Consider the following 26,049-nt stretch of genomic DNA (forward strand, 5'->3'; position numbering starts at 1 on the left):
TCGTGGGGTGTGAAATCAGTGCAGTGGATCCTGAGCACAACTTTTTAATAGAATAAAGTGGAAGAGAGCTTAAAAAAAACAAAAAGCAGTTCACACAGTCATGGAAGGCTGCTTTCATAAAGCTGTGGTTTCAGGCGGGTATGTGTGCGTGTTGTTGGAAAATGGGGATGAAAATACATTTCTCACAGTGAGTTTAATCAAAACGTTCAAAAGTCATTGCCTCACACTGTTGTCTCCTGGCTGCTGCTGGAAAGTGGCTTCCTTTCTTCCTGGGAGGACTGAGCGCATAGGGTACTCCTCCAGGACACTCAGAGCAAGAGCGGGGGCAAGAAGCCGCCGTCACCCTCCACCAGGAGCTCATCCCGTTCAGATGTTCCAGGCTGGTTTTCCACAACCCCCACCTCCCAGCTGATCCCGGAGGCCAGCCCCAGGGGAAGGAGGCTACACGGCAGGCTGAGGGATGAAGGTCACACACCAGGAAGACTTCCACGAGAGAGTGCTGGAGTCCACAGGGAGCACAGCGAGAGGCGTGACGATACAGCCTGCATCCCGGAAGTCGTTTTTAAAATTTCTTTATTTTTTTTAACCCTTCCTTGAAGGTGAAATGATGAATGAAGCCGTAAAAGGAAAGATGACGTGTCCGTGGCTCCTTTTTCAATGGCACGGGGACAGAGAACGCAAGCAGACCACGTGATCCATCGAACCAAAACCCACTGTTGTTCTGCACGCTTACTGGTACTTTGCTGCTGCCGATTGTTAATTACTGACAGGTAACACTTGGGAGATTAATGGACCTCTCAGTCGAAACAATAAAGGCTATTAAACTCACCTGGCAGAGAGCTGAGAGCGAGTTTTGCTGTGCTGCTCTTCCTGCCGCTGGGTGATCCTACATCTCAGCCCTCTGTGTCCTCGGTCCTACTCACAACTATTCGAGACAGAATTCTGTGAGTACGTAGGAGGTCCTTTTTTAAATTAATTTATTTATTTTGGGGTTCTGCTGGGTTTTTGGCTGCATGGTCTTTTCTCCAGTTGCGGTGAGCAGGGGCTTCTCATGGCAATAGTGTCTCTTGCTGGGGAACGTGGGCTCCAGGGCTCGTGGGCTTCAGTAGCTGCGGTTTATGGGCTCAGTAGATACAGTCCCGGGGCTCTAGAGCACAGGCTCAATACTTGTGGCTCAAGGGCTTGGTTGGTCCATGGCCTGCAGGATCCTCCCGGACCACGGACCGAACCCGTGTCTCCTACACTGGCAGGCGGATTCCTTACCCGTGAGCCGCCAGGGAAGCCCCCTGGTGGGCCTGCAAAGCAGAGGCTGGTTTTCCATCTAGAGCAGCTCGGCCGCTGTTTTCTGCAGGCAGACGAGGTGAATGATGGGGTCTCGGAAATCCCTGCATTGGGCGATTCTTCAACCTCGTGGTTTGGGCAGAGGGCTGTGGCAGGCTGTGAGTGTGTGGGAGGAGGTGCGGGCGGGAAAGGGCACTGATCGTGGGAGACAGAGCAGAGCCACGGTCGCAAGTCTCCTTGGGCAGCCCAGCTCACCTCTTACCTCCTGAAGCAACAGGCGTTCCCGGGAAGAACCCTGGAGTGGGATTTAGGAGGCCCAGCTCAGCCAACAAAAACCCAAAAGCAAATCACACCCGTGAGCCTCACTTTCCTCATCTGTAAAATGGAATAATGGCCTGGACCAGCAGAGTCCAATCGAAATACAATGGGAGTCATGAGTGTTGTAGCAGCCACATAAAAAGTAAAAATGAATAAGTGAAGCTAGTTTCAACAATGGTATTTAACCTAACATACCCGAAACATCTTCAACCTGTATTCAATATAAAAAAGCATTAAGGAGGGAATTCGCTGGTGGTTCAGTGATTAGGACTCTGAGCTTCTACCGCAGGGCGCTCAGGTTCCATGCCTGGTCGGGAAACTAAGAGCCAGCATGCTGCAAGGTGAGGCCAGAAAAGGCAATAAGGGGATTTCACATTCTTTGTGCTCAGCCTTTGGAAGCTATGCCTTTGTGTATTTCACCCTCACAGCAGATCTCCACTTAGCCCAGCTATATCCAGGGCTCAACAGCCCCATGGTTAGTGGCTACCATGGTGGACAGCTTAGATATAGATAAGCTCTAGGGTCTCCTCTAAACCTATGTGGCTGGAGTAAAGGACCCGGCTAGGTTCCTTATACATTTGCCCGCTGTTGAGCCTCAGGGCCCTGGCTGGTCCCAGTGGCAGAAAACCATTCAAGTTACACACTTATGGGGTTACTTCAAGGGGCAATAAAATGGGTCATTGATTCTGGAATGACACAGACCTGGCTTACTCAGCTGTGTGCTCTGAGGCACCTCTTTGAGCCTCAGTTTTGCCATCTATAAAATGGAATAATAATAATAGCTAACATCATATAGCACACCATGAGCCAGGCATTGTTGTTCTAAGACCATTATGTGTATTAACTTCTCATTCAAGAGTCTAGCAGGCAGCATCCCCATTTTATAGGAGAAGAGCTGGGGTACAGGGAGGTTAAGTAACTTGCCCAAGGTCACATAGCGAGTGTGTAGAACTGCTAGGATTCAAACCTGGACCGCCTGGCTCCAGCGGCCCTACGCTGAACCCCACGTCCACACTCCTGGTCCCCCCAGGAAGCGGTGAAGATGAAGCGAAAGACTGCCCTGAAAGAGACGGCCACGGCACTGGAACCAGTAAGTGTGTGCTAAACTGTTGCCACTGCCCTTACCTGGAGAAGAGCCCCTGGGCGGCCTCCAGACGCCTGGGACACAGCTGGCTCATGACCAGCTAGGAGGCAGCCCCCTCTAAGCTTTCCTCGTGCCACTCCCAGCCAGAGGTTGAGAGGGGAATTCGGCTGGGAAGGCGTCTTCCTGATAGCTCAGGTGCGGAGGCCTCTGAAGGTGGATGATTCAGGGTCAGAAGCGCCTGGGGCTTGTGGATGGTGGGTGGGCTGTGGCGGGATGGCCCCAGTGAGAAAGGCAGCCCCGCTGGTTTCAAGGGACAAGCGAGGAGCCCCTGGGTGCCTGTCTGGGTTCCACGTCGAGCTTCAGAGGGTGGGGGATGAGAGCAACCTGGAGAAGAGGCGCAGAGGTCAAAGGGCCGTGACCTCGCAAGTGCCCTGTTGGCCATGGCAGTCTCCCAGGCCTGGGAACAAGAGATAGCTGCACAGGAAGATCCTTTCAGTTAGAGCGCTGTGTAGCTGAACTTGGCCTCTGATTTAAACTTCAGTTCAGTTCAGTTCAGTCGCTCAGTCATGTCTGACTCTTTGCAGCACGCCAGGCTTCTCTGTCCATCACCAACTCCCAGAGCTGGCTCAAACTCATGTCCATTGAGTGGGCGATGCCATCCAACCATCTCATCCTCTGTCATCCCCTTCTCCTCTTGCCCTCAATCTTTCCCAGCATCAGGGTCTTTTCAAACAAGTCAGCTCTTCGCATCAGATGGCCAAAGTATTGGAGTTTCAGCTTCAGCATCAGTCCTTCCAGTGAAAACTCTGGACTGATCTCCTTTAGGACGGACTGGTTGGATCTCCTTGCAGTCCAAGGGACTCTCAAGAGTCTTTACAACACCTCAGTTCAAAAGCATCACATCAATGAAGAGGTCAAAATCTCTGGCAGCAAGTGAGGCTGGATACAAGTGCTCTGCACCTTCTCTCAACCTCTTGCAGGGCTGGTCCCTCTCACCGGCTGGCCCGGCCCTGGCCCAAGGGGGCTCACCTCCATCACTTGGAGTAGAAAGGAGAAAGCCTGTCACTCCCAGCATTCCCAGCTCCAAGTCCTGGGATTCACTCTGATTGGTCCTGCTTTGGTCACATGTTCACCTCTGAGCCAATCCCTGTGGCCAGAGAAACAGAACGCACCAATTGGCTTAGTCTGAATCACGGGCTCCAGTCCTTGGTCCCTGCTCTGGTAAGAGAAATGGGAAAGGGGAGATGGATGCTTGGGGAAGCAGAGAGCAAGTCTCTATTCCCTCAGGCTCTGGTTCCATTTCTGCCGCTGCCTGGTCATGTGACCTGGGCCATCCATTCCCCTTTATAGGCTCAGTGGACTACAGTAAATGATTTAAAATCTTGACTTCATTTTTTTTTTTTTTTTAACTTTTTTTCAAACTCTTACATGGAAGTGCACTATGTGAGTCAGGTCCAACCGGACAGTCTGTCCTGGAGGTGGGGGAAGGGCGAGGCCCCTCGGCCTCCAGGCCCCCTTCCTTGCCCCGTAGGGGCCCCAGGATTCCCACTGTCCCCGCCACCCTGGCAGCCCACGGCCACCTGAGTCAGCATGAGCCCTGCACCTCTCCTGCACACCATCCAGGGAACCCTGGACACGGCGAGGTGGCAGCCGCAGGGTCTCAGTGTCCAAAGGGGAGGCTAGGGATTTGTGAACCCCACTTCCACCAAGGCCCAGCCCCTCAGTACCCTCAGCTGTTTCAGAAAGTCCCTGCCCCTGACCATGACCTCACCCTAACAAGGAAATGGTGGGCGTGGGACGGTACAGGCAGAGACTTTATCTCTGTGGGCGGCTGGGCCGGGAGCCAGGCTGGGGGAGAGAGGGTGACAGCTGTGAACAGAGCCACGTTTGACTCCAGAGGACAATGCCCTCCCAGTGTCCCCATAACCCCTTCCTGGTCCCCAGAGCAGGTTAGGTCAATACTGAGTTGTTTCAAGATGATCATAAAGAGTGACAGCCAAGCTCCTCTCCTACCCTGGCAATTCGCAGTGCGTAAAATCCTTTCCTGCTCTTTGGCTCAATTTTTTTTTTTTGTTTAAAAAATGCATTGGGGGGTTGCACCACATCTTGAAGTAAATAGGACCTTTGATCTTCGTTGCAGCCTGAGGGATCTGTAGTTGCAGCATGTGGGATCTTGTTCCTCGACCAGAGATCGAACCCGGGCCCCTGCACTGGGAGTGTGGAGTCCACCGGGAAGTCCCAGCTCAACTGTTTTTGACAACAGCCACAAGAGGCAGCAAGACAAGGGTTAGGTCCCATTGTGTGAGCTGACATTGACTGAGCCCCTGTTAAAATGTTAGTCACTCAGTCGTGTCCGACTCTTTGTGACCCCATGGACTGCAGCCCCCCGGGCTGCTCTGTCCACAGGATTCTCCAGGCAAGAATACTAAAGTGGGGCGCCATTCCCTTCTCCAAGAGATCTTCCCGACCCAGGGATCAAACCCAGGTCTTCTGCATTACAGGCAGATTCTTTACCATCTGAGCCACCAGGGAGCCCCTGCCCTGCGCTAAATACCTTGTCGACTCATGTCACCCTCAGTACTGAGAGGAGGCAGGCAGGCACTGTTGTTATCCCTGTCTCCGAAGAGAACCCTGCAGAGACTTGGGTAGGTGAGCCCAAGCCACTCAGCTGGACATGGCGAAGCTTCCTCCTGAACCCGTGTCTTCAACTCAAACCATACGAGGAGCAGTTGACGCAACCACAGCTGCTGTTTCTGTGGAAGAATAGACTGTCACCTTCGGCAAGTCCTCAAAGGACAGAATAGGAGAGAAGGAGTGCGTGGGAATTCTGAGGACAGAGCGATGCCAACACCGGGAAGCTGCAGGGACACAGATGCTGACTGGACCTGAGAAAGAACACGGTGACACCCAGAGCTGAGACCAAGGGGAGGGCAGCCTGGTGAGGCCGTGTGCGGGCGGAGGCTGGATGGCACCGTGTACCTGGGGTTCCCACACTGCTGGGGGCTGGGCAAACACGGTCCCAATGCTGGAGTTAGAAGTTTTATGTATTTCACTAGCAGACCCCCTGTCTCCGGCCTCAGCCCTCCCCACCCACTCTCCAGAGAACATCCCTCCGCTGTCTTCACCAAACTACCCGAAACTTAGCTGCATACAACCGCCACCTTATTATGCTCAGAGTCTTGTTGGTCAAGAGTGGACAGAGCCCATCGGGGATGCCCTGACCCCGCTCTGTGATGTTTGGGGCCTCAGCTGGGAAAACTCAATGCTGGGTGCCCCTGTGGGTGGGGCTGGAACCATCTGGAGAGGTCTTCGCTCACATGCCTGGTTGCTGATGCGGGCCATCAGCAGGACCTCAGCAGGGCTGTTGGCTGGACCACTTACCCAGGGTCTCTCCAAGCAGATGAGTTTGGGCTTCCTCCCAGCATGGCAGGCGGGTTCAAAGAACAAATATCCTGAGAGAGCAAGGTGGCAAAGCATTTTTATGAACTGACTTTGGAGATCACAGAGTGTCATCCACAAAGCTCCACCGTGTACCTAGGAAGCCCCTCCCGGGCCCAAGGAAGTGGACAGAGACCCCAGCACTGGAGGGGAGGAATGTCAAATCACGTTGAAAGAAGAGCAAGCGAGATTGGAGAGCATGCTATAGCCGTCTTCGGAAAAAAGAAAAAAATCCGCGACACAGGCCCCTTCGGATGGGGTTCCAGCCCTCAGCCTGGATGATGGGGTCCCACTTACGCCTCACTGGTCTCTGCACATGCACTTCCTTGGGACTAGAAAACTCATCCACCCATCCCAATCCACGCCCCCCTTTGCCTGGCCCAGCCCTACTTGCCCTCCACGGCTCAGCAGGGACACCACCTCCTCCCAGGAAGCCTGCCCTGAACCCTGCCCCCACCGCAGCCGAGATGGGGCCCCCTTTCGACCACAGCCACATGTGACCTGCTGGGTGCAGCGGCTTCTCTACTCTGCGATCTCTAATAAGAGGGTGGGCCCCACGAGGGCGTGAATGGTGTTCACCACGTGTCTACCACTATCTCCCCAGCACTGGGCCAAATTCCAGCCCCTTTCTGGGTCCTGCTGATGGACAGCCCACAGCCACTTCCCCCGGGAAGCCTTCCCGGGTTGTCCACGTGTGAGGTGTGTCTCCGGCTGTCCCGCAGGCCCCACTGCAGGCGTGTGGGAAGGCTGGGATGAAAGCCCGGCGCTCCGCCCCTGTTCCCAAGCCAGAGCTTGTTATTGCAGTAAAAGAGGCAGCAAATTACCAGACGGGCTGGGAGCTGTAATGATTAAAACAGCGTATTGTTCTTGGGGCTGCTAATTGCATACCTGAGAAATGAGGCCTGCTCAGCCTTGGTGCCAGGCCCAGCCTGGCAGGGAGCCAGACACAGCCAGGCGACAGGGCAGAAGGGGGTGTCCCAGGAGCAGCACATCCCCAAAGGGAGTGGCTGAGCAGCCTCACTGGGGGGCCCCACTGAAAATACAGATTTCCAGGCCCTGGCTCAGACCCACTAACGCTGTATCTGCGGGGGCAGGCCCAGGACCATGGATTCTTGACAAGCTCCCAAGGTGATTCTGAAGGTCCAAGCCTGGGTTTCTGACTGCCCCACCCCAGAGCCAGATGGAGGCCCGCCTCACTGGCCCAGTTCACCTGGAGAATGAGGCAAGGCTGAGAGAGTGGCTGCGGGGGAGGGCATGGAGAGGGCGGTTTCCCCGGGAACTCGGGTCAGATCTCTTCCATATGAGCTGGGGGACCCGGGGAGGGTCAGCTCGCCCCTCTGAGCACAGGCTGATTTTCCCGGAAGCCAAGGGAGCGTAGGCTCGCAGAGCCCCCTGAGAATCCGAGAGGGAGTTCACCAGGGGGTCCACCCAGCTGGCGTGTGTTGGGCCATTTACAGAAGTAAGATGCTTTGGTCTTCTTAGAGTCTCTCCAAATTGCGTAGGCTTTGGGCTCGCTTAGAATTGCAAGAGCCATCACAGGGTGCTGCGGGGATGGAAGGGGCAGATGTAGATCAAGCTGCAGCCCAGAGCCCGGCCACCAAGCGCTCAGGGAGAGAGCGCCTCCGCGTCCTCACCCGTGAGAGGGCCGTGGGGCTGCGGCTCCCTCCTGACGCCGTGCAAGCGTCCGATGGGTGAATACAGACGAAGCGCCCAGCTCAGCCCCTGGAGCAGGGCAAGCGCTCTGCACGCCTGGCCAGGCGTGACCCGCCGACGAGCAACCGTGGGACCCAGCGAGTGTGTGAGCAAGCGAGCAGGCCAGCTCACGAGGGACACGTGATGCGTGTGGAACCCTGTTCCCCGGAAACGCACAAAGACGCCGAGACCCCCTTTCGCCAAGCCAGTCTAAGAACCGGCCTGCCAAGGGGCAGGGGGCTGGGCTCAGCGACCCAGATTTCCTGTAGGTCAGGACAAGAGCGACAGAAAAGCCTGGACCTTGGGCCAGTGGTTTCTGGGAAGACACCTGGATCAGAGGAGGCTGGAAGGCTAGAACAGGAGGAGGGCTGGGGGCCGGAGTTTCATCCAGGGCAACCCCGCTCCCGTACTCCCGGTTCTACCAGCAATCATGAATGACATTTTCATGGAGGACTTCCTGGAGGAGGCGACTTTTGAGGGAGGGAAGTGACAGGGAAGGGCAGAAAGAAGTGCCAGCCAGGAGATGCGGGACGCCCGAGTGTCATCAGCGTCGCTGTGGACATTATGTGAGCACATCCTGTGTCAGGAGTTGCCCAAGCGCTGAGCCCAGATGGTCTCATGTGGGGAGTTCTTGTCTTCTGTTTATTTGCTTTAAATCCCATGGATGGAGGAGCCTGGTGGGCTGCAGTCCATGGGGTCGCTAAGAGTCGGACACGACTGAGTGACTTAACTTTGACTTTTCACTTTCATTCATTGGAGGAGGAGATGGCAACCCACTCCAGTGTTCTTGCCTGGAGAATCCCATGGACAGAGGAGCCTGGCGGGCTGCCGTCTATGGGGTCGCACAGAGTCGGACACGACTGTGGCAACTTAGCAGCAGCAGCAGCATACTAATAGTTTAAAAGCTTCGAAACAATGTCAAACTTGTAGATTTGCCCATGTAATACTAAGATCTTGTTTTCTGGCTCCTTTGGAAAGTAAGCTGCTGACCTGATACCACATCAGCCCAAGCTCACTGGCGTCTACTTTCTACGAGGACGTCTCCCTACACAGCCACGGCAAAACCATCGATCAGGAAGTTAGCTTCCGAAACGCTGTATCTTCTGCTCACCAGGCCCCGTGCTGGGTCGTCAACAGTCCTGGCGATGCCCTTTGCAGCCAAAGCACCCAGTTCACAGACCTGAGTCGTCAGTTTTCTCATTCTGGACGAGTTACTCACGCTCCCTTTCACAGCCCTGACATGGTTCAAGATTTCAGGTCAGCTGGTTTGTAGAGTTTGGGTTTGGCTGCTGTTTGCTCACGGCTGGGTGCATCTGTGCCAGGCCTCTCCCAGGTGGCACCTGCTTGGTTTTGAATTTGTTCCATCATGACACGTCCCCGTGTCAGCTGGGGTCCCTTGATGGAGGTGGTATCTGCCTGGTTTCCACCATCGAGCGAGTCTTCCCCGCTTTGTGATTAAGGAGTATTTTGTGAGGAGACGCTGTGAGACTGGGTCCCTATCACCAAAGTGTCCAATTATTCACTTATTTATAGCAGGGTGGACTCATGTTTCCTATTGCATTTAGCCGTTTGGCCTAATCCATGCTTAGGCTAATGCTCAAATTGCCCCAGAGCTGGCCAGCGGTTACCCCTCGAGTGAGTCCCAGGGCATTTGGGCACATGGCCACCGTTGTTTGAGTGGTTCCTTCACTGCTGGCACCACAAGCTGTTGCAGCTTCATCTCGTACTTTCCTCACCTGGAATCAGCCATGTCGCTAAGGAATCCGGGTTCCTTTAGTGGAGAGTGGTACACGGACGCCAGCTTGTGGGTGCGAACGTGCTCATCGCAACTGGGCGGCAGAGCGGGGGGCAGGGGCAGGAAACACCTCTATTCACACACACAGGTACGCTGCCGGGTAGGCGCATAACGCACACTTCCGCATCTGTAGCTCTAGCTCTCTCTCATACTGAAAGCTGTGTGTACCCACCGATCCCTCAACTCCCAGCGCGATGCCCCAGGATTCGTTTTCACGTTCTCCCTTTCCATGTCTGTATTCCCTTCTCTGCTGTGCAAGCCTGGGCTTCCCTGATCCTGAGCACATCTGCCAGGTCGCTGAACCACCTTGTGTGTGGGCCGTCTCCCACTCCCCCACCCCCCACGGGATGCCCTCCTCGGCCCCTCACTCGCCCGACTCCGGCGCCCCTCGCCTGGCCACCTTCCACATTCTGGGGGGCTCTGACAGCCCACTGCCCCCTCGCGGATGACCGTGTTGCCCTCTTGGGCTCTGGTACCCACACGAGGCCACCCTTCCACGGGGCAGCCTTACGCCCTTGCCCAGCTCTGACTGTCTGTCCTCCGCGACACTGCTGCCCCGTGGACACTCACCTCACCCGAGGAGGCAGCCAAGCCCAGGTTCAAACCCAGGCTGCCTGACACAGACTCTCATCTCTTCGTCGCTGGTTCTCTAGACAGGCCCAGGAAGGAGCACACTTTGTCTCCTGCCTGAATTTGCCCAACTCAAGGGAACTGAGGGAGCGTGCAGCCTCAGGCAGGACTGGTTCTGCTGGGCGGGGAGGACGGGGACCCCACCTGCCACCCCCCAACCCCGCAGGGCTGTACATCAGCCCCTCTGCTCCTGAAGCCCCGGGTGCTCCGGTCTACCCAGGGGGGCATTCAGGAATTGGGAGTGACCGGCCTGCCCAAGGCAGATACTCACAACAGCTCACCATTCTCTCAGCACTTGACAGTTTACAGAAGGCCTTGACAATCTGCTGAGTCTTCAGCACGGCCCTGCGAGGTAGAGATCCTTAAACCCATCTTACAGTCAGTGAAACTGAGGCTCAGGCTGGGGAAGAGATTCGACTGACGCCCGTATCAGACGCCAGGGGGGTCAGAATCAGAGCTGCACTCAGGCCCGATCCTCTGCCTCCCTGCCCCACCCTGCCTCAGCCCCCACCGCCCCGCTTTCCTCTTCGGGAAATGGCTCAGCGCAGAAGGTCCCCCGCCACCCCCAGCCCGGGCTGCTCCTGAGGACCCCGCAGGGCCTGGTTCGGGTCACAGGCGGCAGGGCTGGGCACTCCCACGTCTGTCTCTCGGAGCCACGGTCCGGGGCAGACACTACGGGCGGCTGTGGTGCCAACGACGGGGCAGGCTGTGCCCACACCCTCCCTTCCTGCGAACCCGGCCACCCACTCGCTTTCACGGGCACCAGCACGCTCGGGGTGGTCTGCGCTGTGCGGGGTCAGTACTCATCTGCCACGTTGTCCCCAGTGAATCCCACGGGCGCCCCGGACGGCCAGTGCCCTAGATGTGCCAGTCCAGCCCAGTCGGGGGACAAACACGGGGTCAGCAGGCGTGGGGCCAGGGCCCCCTGCCCCCACCGTGCGGGCGGCTCCCTGCAGGCGCTCGGGACTGTGCTCAGCCCTGTTGCAGGCAGGCCAGCCGGGCAGGCAGGTGGCACAGTCATTAGCAGGCACGTGTCCGGGGCCCAGAGCCGCCGCGTGGGAGCCCCAGGGAGTCTGGGCCACTCCTCCAGGGCCCGGGAGGGGCACCTGCGTGACTCAGCCCTGAGCTGAGCTCAGCGCGGAGCTGCTTCCCCGGCCCGCCAGGGTGCCACTCCCCACGGTGGGAACAGTCTCTGCTCCCCAGATTCCCCAGAAGGGGACCGAGTCCCCGCACGGCCGTGGCCCCGGCTCCGTGACACCTGCTGGGGTGAGTGGACGAATGCCCCGCCAGTGGGCCTCCACCCACCCCAGTGAAGGAGCCCCCTTACCCTCTCGTATGGATTCCAGGGGGCCACCCTCTCCCCCAGGATCAAGGAGAAAGTCATAGCCAGAAGAGGGGCCGTCAGAGCCCGGACCTGGACACTGCAAGCCTTCTCTGGCCCTGGGGAAGGCTGGGCCAGGCCAGATGCCTGCTGCCGTGGGCAGAGGGTGCACGTCACCCAGGCATGGTGAGCCCACCGCAAGTGGGAGGGTCGCTGCTGGGCACCGGCCGGCTGGCCCGCAGCTCACAACGCTGCCTCAGCTCTCCTGTCTGTAAAATGGGGCGTTTCTTTTTTTTTCAAATGTAATGGTATTTTTGTCTTTCCAACTTCAACTGAATTTCTGCTTGGTTTTCATTGGGGTTTTGCCCTTTTTATTTGTGGGGGGCCGTTGTGCTGCACAGCATGTGGGGTCTTAGTTCTCCAACCAGGAATCAAGCTCCGGTCTCCCCCTGCAGTTGGAAGTGTGGCGTATTAGCCACTGGACGGCCAGGGGAGCCCCGAGCCCATTGATTCTGATGGTCTCTGCTCTGTTCTCCAAGGAGCTGCGGCCCGTTGGCACAGGGCTGGACACACCAACCAGATGGGACCTCAGCTTCCACTGGGACTATGTCCCCAGACCTGGGGCTCCTCTTCATCTGTGGGGTGGGGGCAGATGGTTGGGGGCAGGGGCTGGCCTTTAGGGTCTGGGTGGAAAACAATCAGGCTGTGACCATGACTGACCCAGAGGAGCCTGGGAGCCCTCCGCACGGCTGTGCCCCAGTCTCCTTCCCTCGCCCTCGTGTTAAGCTCATTCAGCACCCAGACGGCGTAGCCCCACCGAGCGCAGGGCACTGGGCGTCCGCAGGCACAACGAACCCCTGGTTCCTGTAGCCTGTGAGCAGGCAGGAGCGAGTCCAGGCCCAGCAGATGGGGCTGGGGACAGAAACGAGCTGAGGGTTGTCCCAGTGTCCCTCAGGTGCCCGTCCTTGAAAGGGCAAGGCTGCCGGTGGCAAAGTCCTCCAGGTTGCCTAGTTCAGCACCAGGGGTACAGGCAGAACAGGACTGTACGCCTGCCCCTGGGGGTCTCAAGGAGCCAGGGAGCTGATGCTTACAGAAGCGATGCCCGCCAAGCCAGCACGGGCTGTGACCCAGGGATGGGCACTCGGGGGACCAGCTGTGAACACACCATCCGGTGGGTAAGTCCCGCGACTTCAGTGCACGACAGGTACCGCGGAGACAATGAAATGGGCAAGACGGTAGACAGCGATGCGGACGGTGTTGGAGAGATCCCGGGAAAGGCCCCTTGGGGGAGGTGGCACGGGATCCTAGGAGAATCTGAAGGAAGAGCGTTCTCCACGAGCAAAGGCCCTGGCTGGAAAGGGCCCGGCTTGTTGGGGGAGTCCAGGTAGGTGTGGGTTCAGCTGTTCTCTCACAGGCTACGCAGCCCCATGGCCTCCTGGGGGCACCTGCCGCAGCCCCACCCTGGCCCCTAGGAGCATGCACACGGCAAATTCTCTGCTTCTTCCATCTCCTAAAACTCAGCTGTCCTTACCTCTGTGTTGAATGCAGAGTCACAGATGAGAATTTCTGCCTCGGGGAGACCAGACCCCAGGCCATCAGAAGAGGACCAGTGCCTGCCCCGGGGCAGGCTGGGAAAATCCCAAGAGACAGGGAGGGACCTGAGGATCCCAGCCCACCTGTCTGCCTGGGCCCAGGTGCCCAGACACATGCCAGCCTCCACCTGGTGGGGCCCCACCCTGGCGGACCGAGCTTGCCCAACAAGAGATGGGGTCACTGCCTTCTGGCCAGGGGGCTGGCTCTGGGGGGAGAGATGGGGCAGCGGTCCTGGGGGTAGGGCGGGGTGGGTTTCCTGACTTCCATTGAAGGCAGGGTGCGAGGTGTCAGAGCTCCCAGGCCTGCCCGCCCTCCCCGCACCGGTCTGTGGACCCTGAGAGGCCATTTCTGGGGCCACATGCCTTCTGCCAAGACACCGGGAGCCTGGAAAGACTCCTGTTTTACCAGCGGGGCTTTCCTGGAGAGGGGCTGAGCTGGGAGGAGAGAGGAAGGGGGAGGAGGAGGGCCGTTTTGAGCAAGTTTTATGCCGGCTGGGTTGGCAGGCATGCTAGACAGAGATGTCACAGAGGAGACAGGACGGGGCGGGGGGTGCCGGGGGGCAGCTGAGCTGTCCTCACCTGGGAGGAGGCCTCGCATCAACCTTGGGAAGGGCTGGGGGTGCATTCACAGCCACCCAGGTCTCAGAGCGTCTAGGCTTCGGGCAGCACTTCCCTCCCGAGGGGCAAGCCCGAGGCTCCCTCTCACCCGGATTCCCCCACAAGGACTCCTCCTGCCCTGGCCTCACGCCTCTTCTCTGCTCTCCTGCCTGGAACCTTCTTCCCCGGCTGCCCCTGAAATGCAACCCCTGACCCCCAACTCGCAGTCTGTCTCTCTGGTTGTTAGGACTCAGCCCAGGCATCTCCTCCCATTGCCGTTGGCCCAGCCTCTTCTCCCTACCAGTCTGTGTCCATCCTATCACCGGGTCCACCCTCCCATCCACTCGGGGGCTCGGGGCTGACCGTGCTCCTTCGGGGCCGACGTCAGGAGGGACATGACCCATGACTGTCCCCATCCCCCAGGCCTGGCACAGAGGAGGTGCTGAGAGGCCAAGGAGGGGACAGAAGCTGAGCGGCCGGCGGTCAGATGAACAGCATCGGCACTTGGACATGAGGGTCTGGCATGGTCCCAGGCTCAGCCTCGCGTGCTGGGAGGTTATTACGGGACCCTCATCCAGTCCATCGACCTGACTTCTGGTAACAAGACAGGAGCAGGTAGAGGAACCAGTTCAACAACACTTCAGTGAAACAGACGGATCCTGCTGAGGAACATTCTAGAAGACCACCGACCTGGGCTCTGCACAACCCCATTGCTGTGGGGAAAAGATGGGTGGTGGAGACCTCCTAGAATACAAAGACTACCAAAGAAAAAGGCAGCCGTCAGCCTCTGGAAGCCAGGGCCTGCCCTGCAAGGTCCTCGTATCACCGTGACCCAGGCCTCCACGTTCCCATCTGTAAATGGGTAGTGAGTGGCTGAGTGGGTGGAGGCATGTAAGGCTCAGAAGCGGGGAGCAGGAGGAGGGCTCGGGAGGGAGTGTGGGGGTGAGCCTGCTTGAGCTGGGCGGGGAGAGGGGCGGAAGGAGGCCCGCTGGGGGAGCGGGCCGCCTGCCACTCCGGGACCGTCCTCACGCCCACCCGTCATGTGGGGGGCTGGCCCGGGATCTGCTTCATCGCCCAGCTCCCTAATGGCCCTTGGGGAAGGAGGGTTAAGGCCTGTCTAGGAGCTTCCAGGATCACCGAGGGAAGGCCTGGTTTCGTCCAATCCTCCCACACAAGAGAGAGAGAGCCCAGCAGGGCCTGAGGTGTGCCCTGGTCCTGCAGAGGTCCTGTCTGCCACAGCCAGGCCACCCGCCCCTGCCCTGCACGCCCCCCACCTTCAGGCACCCCACACCGGCAGCATATCCGGGTCCCATCGCCCGCACGCCCGGCACCAGGCCTGGCCCCGGTTAGTGCCCCCGCTGGCTGTGAGAATGCCCGGGCCCTCAGGGGCTGGCCTCCACCCACCCCCCACAGCTGCCCCACCCCCTGGAGATTCTGCCCTGTCCACTCAGGAACCTGTCTCAAAGGCCACCTCCTCCAAGCAGCCCTCCCCTGATGCCGGGACACCACCCCTAACCGGAGGTGGCTTCTCCCTCTCTCAGGGCCCCACCTGTGCACGAGGACTCAGGCCTCTCTGCTCTCCTGGAGGCCTGGCTCGGACACGGCGGGGGGCCCGGTGGATGTGTCTGCTGACCCTGCTCTGTGACGGGCTTGGGGCAGCTCCCCAGAGCGGCCACGTGCTCTTCAGGGGCAGCGCTGTGCCATGGGCTTCATGGTCATAATCGTTTAATTCTGCTCTCGGGATGAGTGGTGCCTTTTTATGGATGAGGAGACCGAGGCCCAGGGCTGTGACGCCATCTTCCCCCAGGGGTGTTGAGAGGCGGGGCTGGGACGAGACCTTGCGTGGACAGAGGCCAAACTTCCCCATAGTTCCCGTTCCCCAGCTCCCAAGCCGGATAAGACAGGCAGAGAGAGCTGTCCTGGTTTGTGGCCTCGGGTACTCACCTGTAAGTCCTGCGGGCCTTGCCTCACTCTCCATTAAGGCTGCCAAGGCCTTTGCTTCCCCAGCCTCCCTGCCCGGTTGCCCAGACTCTGAAAGCAGAGCCAGGAATGCCAAGAAAAGAGGATGAGTGTGGGACGGATTTGTGGGTCGGCAGAGGTGGCCCCGGCCGCGGGGCACAGGCAGGCCCGTGTTTGCAGTGACCGGACGCCGTGAGCCAGGGCTGGGGCCCTGGGGTGCCTGCTCTACCGCCTCCCCATGAACCCCTCGGACCCTGAGAAGCCTGAGAGCCCCTCTGTCCGCAGCCCTGCCCCACTCGAGGGCGGGCAGCCAGGCACAGCCAGGAGGGCCCTGAGAATCGCGCCTCAGAAGCCTCGATCCCACCTCGGGCAGGCACTTCTTAGAACTCACAGTTCTTTGGCAGATACGCTGAACTAGGCACTTTACAACCATGGTCACAAGTGTGACCTGCTCACGGTCTTTAAAGGGGCCTGACAACCGTGGGGAGAAGCTGCCTGCCAGGGACAGAGGCCGCTGTTTGCTTGCTCAGTCGTGTCTGACTCTTTGTGACCCCATGAACCGCAGCACGCCAGGCCTCTCTGTCCTTCACCATCTCCCAGACGTTCCCAAACTCAAGTCCATTGACTCGGTGATGCCATCCAACCATCTTATCTCTGTCGTCCCCTTCTCCTCCTGCCCTCAATCTTTTCCAGCATCAGGGTCTTTTCCGATGAGTCAGCTCTTTGCATCAAATGGAAGTACTGGAGTTTCATCGTCAACATCAGTCCTTCCAGTGAACACCCAGGACTGATCCCCTTTAGGATAGACTGGTTGGATCTCCTTGCAGTCCAAGGGACTCTCAAGAGTCTTCTCCGACACCACAGTTCAAAAGCATCAGTTCTTCGGCTCTCAGCTTTCTTTATAGTCCAACTCTCACATCCATACATGACGCCTTGACTAGACGGACCTTTGTCAGCAAATAGATGTCTCTGCTTTTTTACATGCTGTTTAGGTCGGTCATAACTTCCCTTCCAAGGAGAAAGCGTCTTTGAATTTCATGGCTGCAGTCACCATCTGCAGTGATTTTGGAGCCTGAGTAAATAAAATCTGTCAATGATTCCACTTTTTCCCCTCCTATTTACCATGAAGTGATGGGATCAGATGCCATGATCTTAGTTTTTTTAATATTGAGTTTTAAGAGGCAGAGGAGCCAGAATGAAAACCCATGATGGTCTGACTCCGAAGCCCCTAAAGTTCCCACCTGCTGTCCTGGCTTTAGAGTCGGAAATGACCTTTGGCATCCTCACGCTCCCATTCCCTGCCTCCACGTAGCATACCCGACCTCTTCCTGGATGTCTCCTGTGATGGGAGGCTACCTCCAAACAGCTCTTGTCATTGTAGGAGCCCTGCTGTGGAGGGAACCCACCCAGGTCTGTGAAAGCCTTTCTGGGGGTGACTCTACCAACTCGCACTTCCAGAGCCTCCCGAGCCTGGGGCTGCACAAGCACTCTCGTGGTTAACCCAAAGAGGCGTGTTCACCTCAGATGTGGAGAAACTGAGACCCAGAGAGCTAAAGGGCTTGGCCTGAGGTTGCACAGCCAGTTCTGAACCCAAGACTGACCCCAAGCCCTTCCCCCCAACCCTCCCCCCACAGGCCCTCACCCCACTGCCACGCTGAGCAGCTTGGGGAGGGCCTTGGGCCAGCCCACAGGGTCTCTGCAGCCTCCTGTGATGGGGAAGCCACTGCAGACGCCCCGGAGCTGAGGCTGCTGGAGACTGCCTCACCTGCACACCACTGCAGGCTCCCCTTGGCCCAGGAGTCCCCCAGACACGCCAGGCTCTTCCCAGCTTTCAGCCTGCTCCCTTGAAGCCCCTGCCATGGGTCATGTCTCTTCCATGGAAGTGGAGGGGGGCTTCCTTGTGATCAGGGCCTGAGTTTGCTTAAACTGTGTGTTCAACAACCACGTGAGCTAGGGTTGTCAGACACAGCAAAGAAAAATGCAGGCGGTGCAGTTAAATTTGAATTTCAGATAAATGATGAGCAATTTTTTTTTTTTCAGTATAACTATATCCCAAGTATGGCATGGGCTATCCTTAAACTAAAACAAACAAAACCTGTTCTGTGCAGTCACTGGGGGGCTATTTATTAAAAAAAAAAATTTTGTGGTTTATCTGAAATTTAAATTTGGCTCAGCACCCAGAATTTCATTCGGCAACCCTAATCAGAACACCTGCCTTGGGTGAGGACTCCCATCATTGAGCCTGAATGTCCTCTTTGTAACAGAACTAACAATGCCCACCTCCTCAAGTCAGGAGAAGGGAAGTGACGGTCAGGTGTGGGCAGAGTCCCGAAAAGCAGGGCTGAGAGCAGAGGAAGGGAAGGGTGAAGGGTAGAGGGGCCGCTACCTGCGGGGGGGGACCCCGAGTCCACTCCTGAGGCAGCCGGGCCCTTTCAGCTGCCGGGAGCAGGAGGGGAGGAGGCCCGGTGTCCGCACGGGGTGAAGGACCCACCACTTCCGGAGCCAGCAGAGGCACGGAGTGGTGCCGTTGGGCTGCGTGCAGGCACCCTGCCTCCGCGGCTGGGACCCCGGCCCCTGAACGAGCAGGCGGCTGCCCCCGGGAACGCGGGGCCAGGCCGGGGCCTCCAGCTGGGAGCAGGGCCCACCCAATCACATCCGTGCCCAGACCGGATGGGGAACGGGACCAGGTGACCGAGTGGGGCTCAGGCGGACTACATGGCAGCAGACCCCACTTACAGGCCAGGCGGCCTTGGGCAGGCGAGCTCGCCTCTCTGAGCCTCAGGTGCCTCATCTGGGAGGCAGGAAGTACACAGGAGCCCAGGAGTCAGGCCCGGCACAGTGCAGGGGCTCAGTAAACAAGTGTTGTTGCTCAGTCGTGTCCGAGTCTTTGCGACCCCATGGACTGCAGCACGCCAGGGCTCCCTGTCCATCACCAACTCCCAGAGTTCACTCAAACTCACGTCCATTGAGTCAGTGATGCCATCCAACCATCTCATCCTCTGTCATCCCCTTCTCCTCCCGCCTTCAATCTTTCCCAGCATCAGGGTCTTCTCAAATCAGTCAGTTCTTCGCATGAGGTGGCCAAAGTACTGCAGTTTCAGCTTCAGCATCAGTCCTTCCAATGAATATTCAGGACTGATCTCGTTTAGGATGGACCAGTTGGATCTCTGTGCAGTCCAAGGGACTCTCAAGAGCCTTCTCCAGTCCCCAAGTATCTAAGCCCGTTAACAGTTTGACGGGGGGCAAGCAGCCCCCCTTGGAGGCTGGGGCAGGCAAGGGGACAGCTGGAGCTGGGTTAACAAGGTCCTCCTGGGGCAGAGACGGCGGAGGGACCGGACAGAGTCTCAAGAACAGCCACTAGAGGACTTCCCTCGTGGTCCAGTGGTTAAGACTGTGCTTCCAACACACGGGGTGTGGGTTCAATCCCTGGTTGGGGAACTGAGATCCCTGGCACCACCCAGGGTGGCCAAAAACCAAATAAAAACAGAGCAACTAGAGGGCCCAGTCTCCCCCGCCCTGGGCCCAGGGTGCCTACCCCAGGGACAGCACTTCCCCTGGGCCCCTCACTGATGCCCCCGTAAACCCTGGGGTGGACTCTGGCCCCGTCCAGCAGCCCCCGTCAGGCTCTCTCAGCAGCAGGGACTGCAGCTCTCCTGCCCAGGGCACCCCAGCAACCACCCTCTCCCCTGAGAGGCAGGAAGCGCGGGGCCTGCTTTGGATGCAGAGGCTTGTGGGCACACGTGGGCAGTGCTCAGCAGGCACCACCCTCCAACCGCCACCCTCTCCCTGGAGAGCTGCCCCCTTTATCCTCTCTTCAGAGTCGGCCAGACCGTGGAAAGCCTTCACACACCCGGGGTGACCGCCTAAGTGCCTGACTCTGTCGGCCAGGGATACGGGAGAGGACAAGGACTGAGGCTGCGGGCCTCGGGCAGGCCTCCATCCCGTGTGCCCCACTGTCCTGGCCGAGGGGCCAGAGGGCACCTTCCCAGCTCTGAAGCCAGCAGAGGGGCACAGCTAAGCGGCAGAGGGCTCCGGCCTGGCCCATGCCACCAGGTACAGCCCTGGGCTCTGGAGGGCAGGGGGGCGCCCACATGCTGAGCCCCGGGGGAAGAGCCCTGCCGGCACATGCCTTGCCGGGAGGTTCCAGGCTCGCGTGGGAGCAAAGGGGGCCAGCTGGCAGCACACAAGCCCGCGCCAGGCTCTGAGGTCACGATCGGGCGGCAGACAAGGACGGGCAGGAAGGGAGCAGCCGGGCAAGGACCGCGAGCTGCAGAGACACAAGTGACCTGGAGCAGACAGCGATCACCGAAGCACGGGGCTGGCATGAGGGCAGATGGCACGTGCATGGCCACACGCGTGCTGCTGAGCACCTGTCCTGGCGGCCAGGATGGTGGAGGGCTGGGTGGAGGGGCGGCAGGAGCCAGGCCACGTGGGGTCAGGGAGGAGGCAGGCTGAGGGCTGCAGGCAGAGGGACAGCAGAGGCCAGAGCCAGGCTGCAACTCAAAGCCAGACGGCAGAAGCAATCTCCCTTTCTGGCTGGCCCCAGTCCCCCCAGGCCCGCCCGGCCAAAGCAGCAGGACGCACCCGGGGCCAGGCTCCACCGGGGTTCGCTGCAAGACCAGCAGGACAGCTGTGACAACTCGGCGGGTCAGCGGGGAGCTGCACTGACCCGCCGCCCCGTGTCCACCGCCCCCGTGCTCACAGGGGTCTCAGCTCCACCGCTCGGATGGTTGGCATGGCCCTGGGCCCTCAGCATCCTGCACGGCACCCCGCACCAAGGGGACAGTCCAGACCGGAGGGCACATGGGCAAGCGAGGCAGACACGGGCTTGGAGTCCCACCCCCGCCTGCCCCCGATTCCCAGCAGGCAGACCACTTCCTGGCCATCTCCTCACCTGGGAGCGGGAAGAGGTGGATTGCCTGCCCCCACCCGTGAGGCTGACGCAGGAACGCCAATGGGAAGAGTCCCGGCGTCTCGGCCAATGGAACCGAGGGTGGGGGCTGACAGAGGGGCCTCGTGGCAGGGGGCACCTGACCCCCATACGGCCCCCCACAGAGCAGAGCACTGAACTCGGAAGGCTGGGGGCCAGGAAAGACGCAACCCGGCTGAGGAGCCCCGAGGCCTTAGCCGTTCGCTCTAGAAGAAGGGGCTGACACCCCGTCTCAGGCTTTATTGCTGAAGGTGGACTCCAGGGCCTTAAACACTGCAGCCATCAGGCAGGGCCAGCCTGGGGTCCTCTGACCCCCTCACTGGTGTCTCCTGTTGAGAAAGACAAGGACCCACGAAGCAGTCAGCCCAGAAAACGGCTCAGGACGGGAGGGGACCAGCTCCTCCGGTACCTCACGTCCTTCGCTGCCCTTGAGAGACACAGGCTGGGGGAGCCGAGGTCTCACCCTCGGCCAGTCTCCACCCCGGCCCAAGCTCCGCCAGGGGCCCCACCTGGGACCCGTCACAGACCAGGACGGCCTCCGTGCCAGCCAGCCATCTGTGACTGAGGCGGCCGCTGGAAAGCACCCTGGGAAGAAACCAGGAAAAGCCGTGACCATCAAACAAGGGGCTCGATGCCAACTGATGGCCTGGGCCAAGGTTCTGAGGCCTTTGCAAGAAGTGAAAAAATAAAGGGCAGAGAAAAAGAAACGAACATCTCATCAAGAGCTCTGGGGACCCCGGCTCTGCCGGCCCAAGGGACCAAGCCATGGCTGAGCTCCTGAAGGTGCTCTGTCAGCCTGTGGCCCTGAGGCATGGCCACGTGCACGGCTCAGCCTCCGATGGTGCCCGGCGCACAGGTCCAGTCTGTCTGTTCACCCCGCACCCTCCCCCGCACTCCCGGGGGCGTGCTGGCCCAGATGTGGCTGCTCCAGCTCACTCCCTGCTAGGAGGTTATGTAAGAGCAGCTCCGCATAGCAGTGTGGACCCAGGAGGCCTCTCGGGACAGACCAGGGAGCAGGAGACGATGGACCTGCCAGAGGGAATGAAATCGCTGTGCTCGGGGTGAGAAGCGAGTGTTCTCAAGTGACCAAGGCCCGTCATCCACCTCCAAAGCCCGACGTATGTGGACCCCACCTGAGACGCGGAGTCTGTTAAAGCCAAAGTTCCACAGACTGCAGATGAGTTCATCAGTGACAAGGACAGGCATTTCCTTACTACAGGGCAGCAAGTAAGCTGACGTGAACCGGGCAACCAGCCTACCCCGTGGAGACCGACACTGCATTTCAGGCGGGGAGAGTGTGGAGACTCCAGGGGGCAGAGCTGAGATGTGAATGAAGGGGCGGGTGCCCAGGGCCAAGCTGACACCGTTCCCACCCCCGGGCCCCCCCGTGCACTCAGCACACACTCGTGCCCGCCTGCCAGGGCCTCCAGCCCGGCTCTTGCAACAAATCGCCTTTGTCTCCCTGGGGACACTCACGCCTGCCTGTGGTGTGTGGTCGGGGGCTCGGGCGGGGGCCGAAGTCCTGGCTCTGGGAGTCCTCTGAAGACGCCTAGTTAAGCCTTCTGTCCCAAACGGTCTGGCCTGAGCGGGGAGCCACACAAAGCGGACATCGGGCCCGGGGAGGCAGGAGGCAGAGCGGCCCACAGGGAGCTGAAGGAGGCAGCCACTGCAAGCCCTCCCTCCCCGCAAGCCCGCGGTCACACTGGCCTTGCTCTGCGATCTGGGGAGAAGCTCACAGGAGCGCTGCTGCCTCGAGAGAGCGCTGCTGCCCACCGACGTGGGGAAGCAGGGCTCCCAGCCCCCGGAGGCAACTGCCACAGCGGTTCAGGACACGGCCTCAGAGGCACAGGCGTCCGCTGCAGCAGCAACCGGCTGGGGGCTTTAAGCGAGTGACGTGGGCTCACAGCGCCCTCCTGCAGGGCTGCTAGAAAAGACTAGAAATACACACACACACGCGCACACGCACACACACACAGACACACGGGCCCGGCAGAGACGGTGCTCATAAAGGGCGGCTCCTCATCACCCTGAGTCTGCCTCAGGCCTCTCCCAACGTGGCGACCCTGCAGAGACGTGGCCGAAGGGTTCTCAATTCGAATGCCATACACCCTCTGCTGCAGAAAGACCAGCGCCCGACTGTGCAGAGCCCACCTTCGGCCGGGGACTAGAATATCACGTGTCTCTGGGCTTCAGCTCTTCAGGCCCAAACAACGGAAAGAGAAGCCAAGGCATTTATTTCAGGGACGATCACAGCCGTCAAACGAGGTGCCCCAACTTGCTGGCTGAGGACAGACAGGCTCCATTTGGAGCCAAGAAGAGGCCGCAAACGTGACGCACGCGGAGCTCCCTGCCGACGCCGGCAAGGGCCACGCAGGCAAGGAGACGCACTCGGCCTGTGTCACCGAGGAGGGGCTCGAGCACAGCAGCACCTTCCTTCCGACGGGTATGAAGTCACTCGTTTATTTCTCAACATGTGCACACGCAGGGCTCAGTGGGCCAGGACACAGCGTGGCGCCCAGGTATGTGCAAGTCCTTCGACAGCTTGGGTTACAGACAATTTCAGAGCTAGCGCACCACACACACGAGACACAACGGGAAGCCTAAGACCCCAAGCCGCTCCGGGAGGAGGGAGGGAGCGGGGAGCAGTGACGTGGCGCCCCAGGGGATGGCGCGGGAGGAGGGACACCGAGGGCGCAGGCAGGCAGCTTCCGTCTCTGTCGACCGCTCTCCGCGTGGGGCTCAGGGCACTGAGTTAAACAGGTCCTTCAGGAAGCTCTCTGCATCCGTGACTTCTGACAAGAGACCTGGAAAACAGGCGGGGGCTGCTTAGCCGTGGCACGCATGGCCTAGCCAGAGTCACGGCGGCTGCGTCCTTGTGGAGAACACACAGGGCTCCGACGAGCTCCGACCGGCTGCTCCCTGGAGCCCAGAGACGCCAGGAGACGGTCACCGAGCAAACTCTCGCTCGCCGGTCAGGGGCGCCGCACTCATGATCTCCCAAGAGTGGAGACGCTAAAGCTGGGTCCCTGGACCCTGCAGGGAGCCTGCAAGTCCACTGTGACGCAGAGCACGATGGAGGGGCCTCTGGAGAGCGTGTCTGCGGCCTTCAGCATCTCTCAGGGGGACCGAGGGCCAAGAAAGGCCGAGCCCACTGCCCTCGGGGGTGGGACCCAAGCCCAGGTCTAGGGCCTGGTGCCAGAGGGAGCCAGGGGAGCCCCATTCCCTCCACCGCCAGATCAGGGGCCAGGGGTCAGACAAGGCCACTTCAGGAAAGCACGGTAGGCACAGCATCGGGCCCCCCACAGCCCTGCCTGTCCCTCACAAACAGGGTTCACGTTTGACCAACGTGGGCTGTCAACCTGCAGGCCTGGCCACGCTCAGACGGAGGTGTCTCCCAGCAGCCCCACTAACGGAGGGACAGCGGCTCCCACCGGTTCTTGTTGGTTTTGGAAGATGCTCCTGTCCTTGCGTTTCAAGAGAGTGTGTCTGATGTTCTTAAATTTTCTACCAGTTTGAACAAAGCAATAAAGGGGACTATGAACACTTGCGCTCGGAGTGGAAGGGGCAGAGGCTCCCATCCCGCCTGACCGGGCCTTGCTCTCCCTGCCCGGGGCTGACGCGAAGCCCCTCCTTCCCGTGCCCACCCCCTCCTCCTCTGGCTCAGACTGCCATTCAGACTGCCATTCTGTTGATGCTCCCCAGACCCCTGGACAACAGGCATGGCACTGGGCCCTAAGGACACAGACACGAGGCTACCTGCTCTCGTTCAGGATTGATTCCTGATGAAAAGCAAAGAGAGCAGCCAAGGTAAAGTGTCTAGGCTGAAAAGACTCTCCTGAGAGCATCGAGTGAAGTTAACAAAGAAACGGAGGTGAGCAGTGCCAAGCCCTGATGGCCAGACGACTCAGGGGGCAGCAGACCCACAGAGGCGTGTCCAGCAGGGCTCCCCCGGGGCCGTTGCAACAGACGGCTGACCCGGAAGGCGGGCCCAGGCCGGGGAACTTCATGCGGGCAGAGAGAGGAATTCACACGGAGCACCCTCCAACGCTTGAGCGTTTCCCTCCCGGAAGACAGCCTGGCAAATGCCGGCGGAGGCCTGCGCTTAGACAGGGCAGTGTGGAGAGATGTTTTTCCTTCTCTTACACTTGACAAGATTCCCATTATAAATGCCAGGCAAAAAAGGAAGCAGCTCACAGGAGTGAGGCAGGCACAGCCCTGTGCTCTGGCTCTGGGAGCCCCACCAGGCAAAGGCCGGCCGTGCCCACGGCCTGCACGGGGCCTTCACTCCGGGTGGGTCTCCTCAGCACCGGCCCAAGGCCCTCCCCCTGCTGTCACCTGCTGCGTCATGAAATCAAACACATTTTCATGCTCGCAATTGGGATGGCAGGTTTGTTGCCCACAGAACCTGTACTCCAGAGCCAACACTGGACTTCAGTTTTCCCAGTAGGGGGTGAGGACCTGTCTGGGGACACCTCGTGTGACGGCAGGTCGAGGTGCTGCCCTGCGCCTATGAGCAGAGACGCTCTCTGCTCTCCTTCGACCCTATTTATCTCAGGAAGCAGAGCTGGTATTGCCCACACCTCCCCGGGGCAGCTGTGACACACGATGTCTGGATCCCCAAGAGGCAGGAGGAAGACAGGCAAGCTCCATGTTAACTCTGTGAACTGCTGTAACAGTCAGAAGTCAAAGGGGCTCCAGTGATTTTTCCAGGCATTCCCACTGGGAACCTGTTCAATCATCAAAGCCTCGGTTATCCCACCTTGTAAAATGGGGATAACCACAGCTCCACCTCACACCGGCTGCCCTGCATACCGCGGAAGCACGTGCGTGATGGACACAGTGCCTGGGCTGAACGGAGCCCCACGTCACGGCTGCATCTTGTTAGCCAGTGAGCTGGCAGGCACACAGCTCCCCCAGACCTCCTGCTGGTCACCCACAGGCTGGTTCTCGCCTGTTTCTCCCCGCGTACGAAGATGAAAGCAACGGCCAGCCCCACTATGGTCTGTGAAGATGAAAACCCTTGACACTGACCGGCGGCGTCGAGGAACTCCGAGAAGGTCTCCGCCGGCATGAACTCCTCCTGGAAGGCCTTCAGGGCCTTGTCCGCGGCCTCGTGGATGGGCATGTCGTTGTGGCGGATGTACTCGGCCAGAGAGCAGGACCAGCCTCCCTCCGTGTTGCTGGTCGGCACCTTCTACAAGCAGCAGGAGACGGACCAGGCGGTCACCGGGGCCCCAGCCGAGGAGGGAGGGAGCGCGCCCGCCCGTCACACCCGCGTTCTCCCGGGGGCATGCGCCCTGCTTCCCGGAGAAGCACAGCTTCCGGCCACCCCTCGCGCAGCCCCGCTCAGGCTCGAGTCCTGGGAACCTACGCGCCTCGACAGGCACACACTCTCTCCTCCCACACCTTCCA

The 26,049-nt window shown here is 59.4% G+C and overlaps 1 protein-coding gene and 1 long non-coding RNA gene across 6 annotated transcripts in view; one reads left to right on the forward strand and one right to left on the reverse strand.

Annotated features, from left to right (window-relative positions):
• The first annotated feature begins 234 nt into the window (after nucleotides 1-234).
• Nucleotides 235-3,982, forward strand: LOC138989875 (uncharacterized). Its single transcript, XR_011466013.1, has 4 exons — nucleotides 235-944; nucleotides 1,205-1,360; nucleotides 2,630-2,689; nucleotides 3,398-3,982. It is a non-coding gene; the product is annotated as an uncharacterized lncRNA (long non-coding RNA).
• A 19,089-nt stretch (nucleotides 3,983-23,071) lies between these two features.
• Nucleotides 23,072-26,049, reverse strand: part of UBR4 (ubiquitin protein ligase E3 component n-recognin 4) — a 136,754-nt gene continuing 133,776 nt past the window's right edge. For all 5 annotated transcript variants that reach the window (XM_070382125.1, XM_070382126.1, XM_070382119.1 and 2 more), the window contains 2 exons: nucleotides 25,669-25,831; nucleotides 23,072-23,441 (listed from right to left, as the gene is read on the reverse strand). In XM_070382125.1, the coding sequence (XP_070238226.1) occupies nucleotides 23,377-23,441; nucleotides 25,669-25,831 (228 nt within the window). In that variant the 3' untranslated portion in view covers nucleotides 23,072-23,376. The remainder of the gene's footprint in view (nucleotides 23,442-25,668; nucleotides 25,832-26,049) is intronic.

Source organism: Bos mutus, chromosome 2 (genome assembly GCF_027580195.1).
Source record: "Bos mutus isolate GX-2022 chromosome 2, NWIPB_WYAK_1.1, whole genome shotgun sequence".
Classification (NCBI taxonomy): domain Eukaryota; kingdom Metazoa; phylum Chordata; class Mammalia; order Artiodactyla; family Bovidae; genus Bos; species Bos mutus.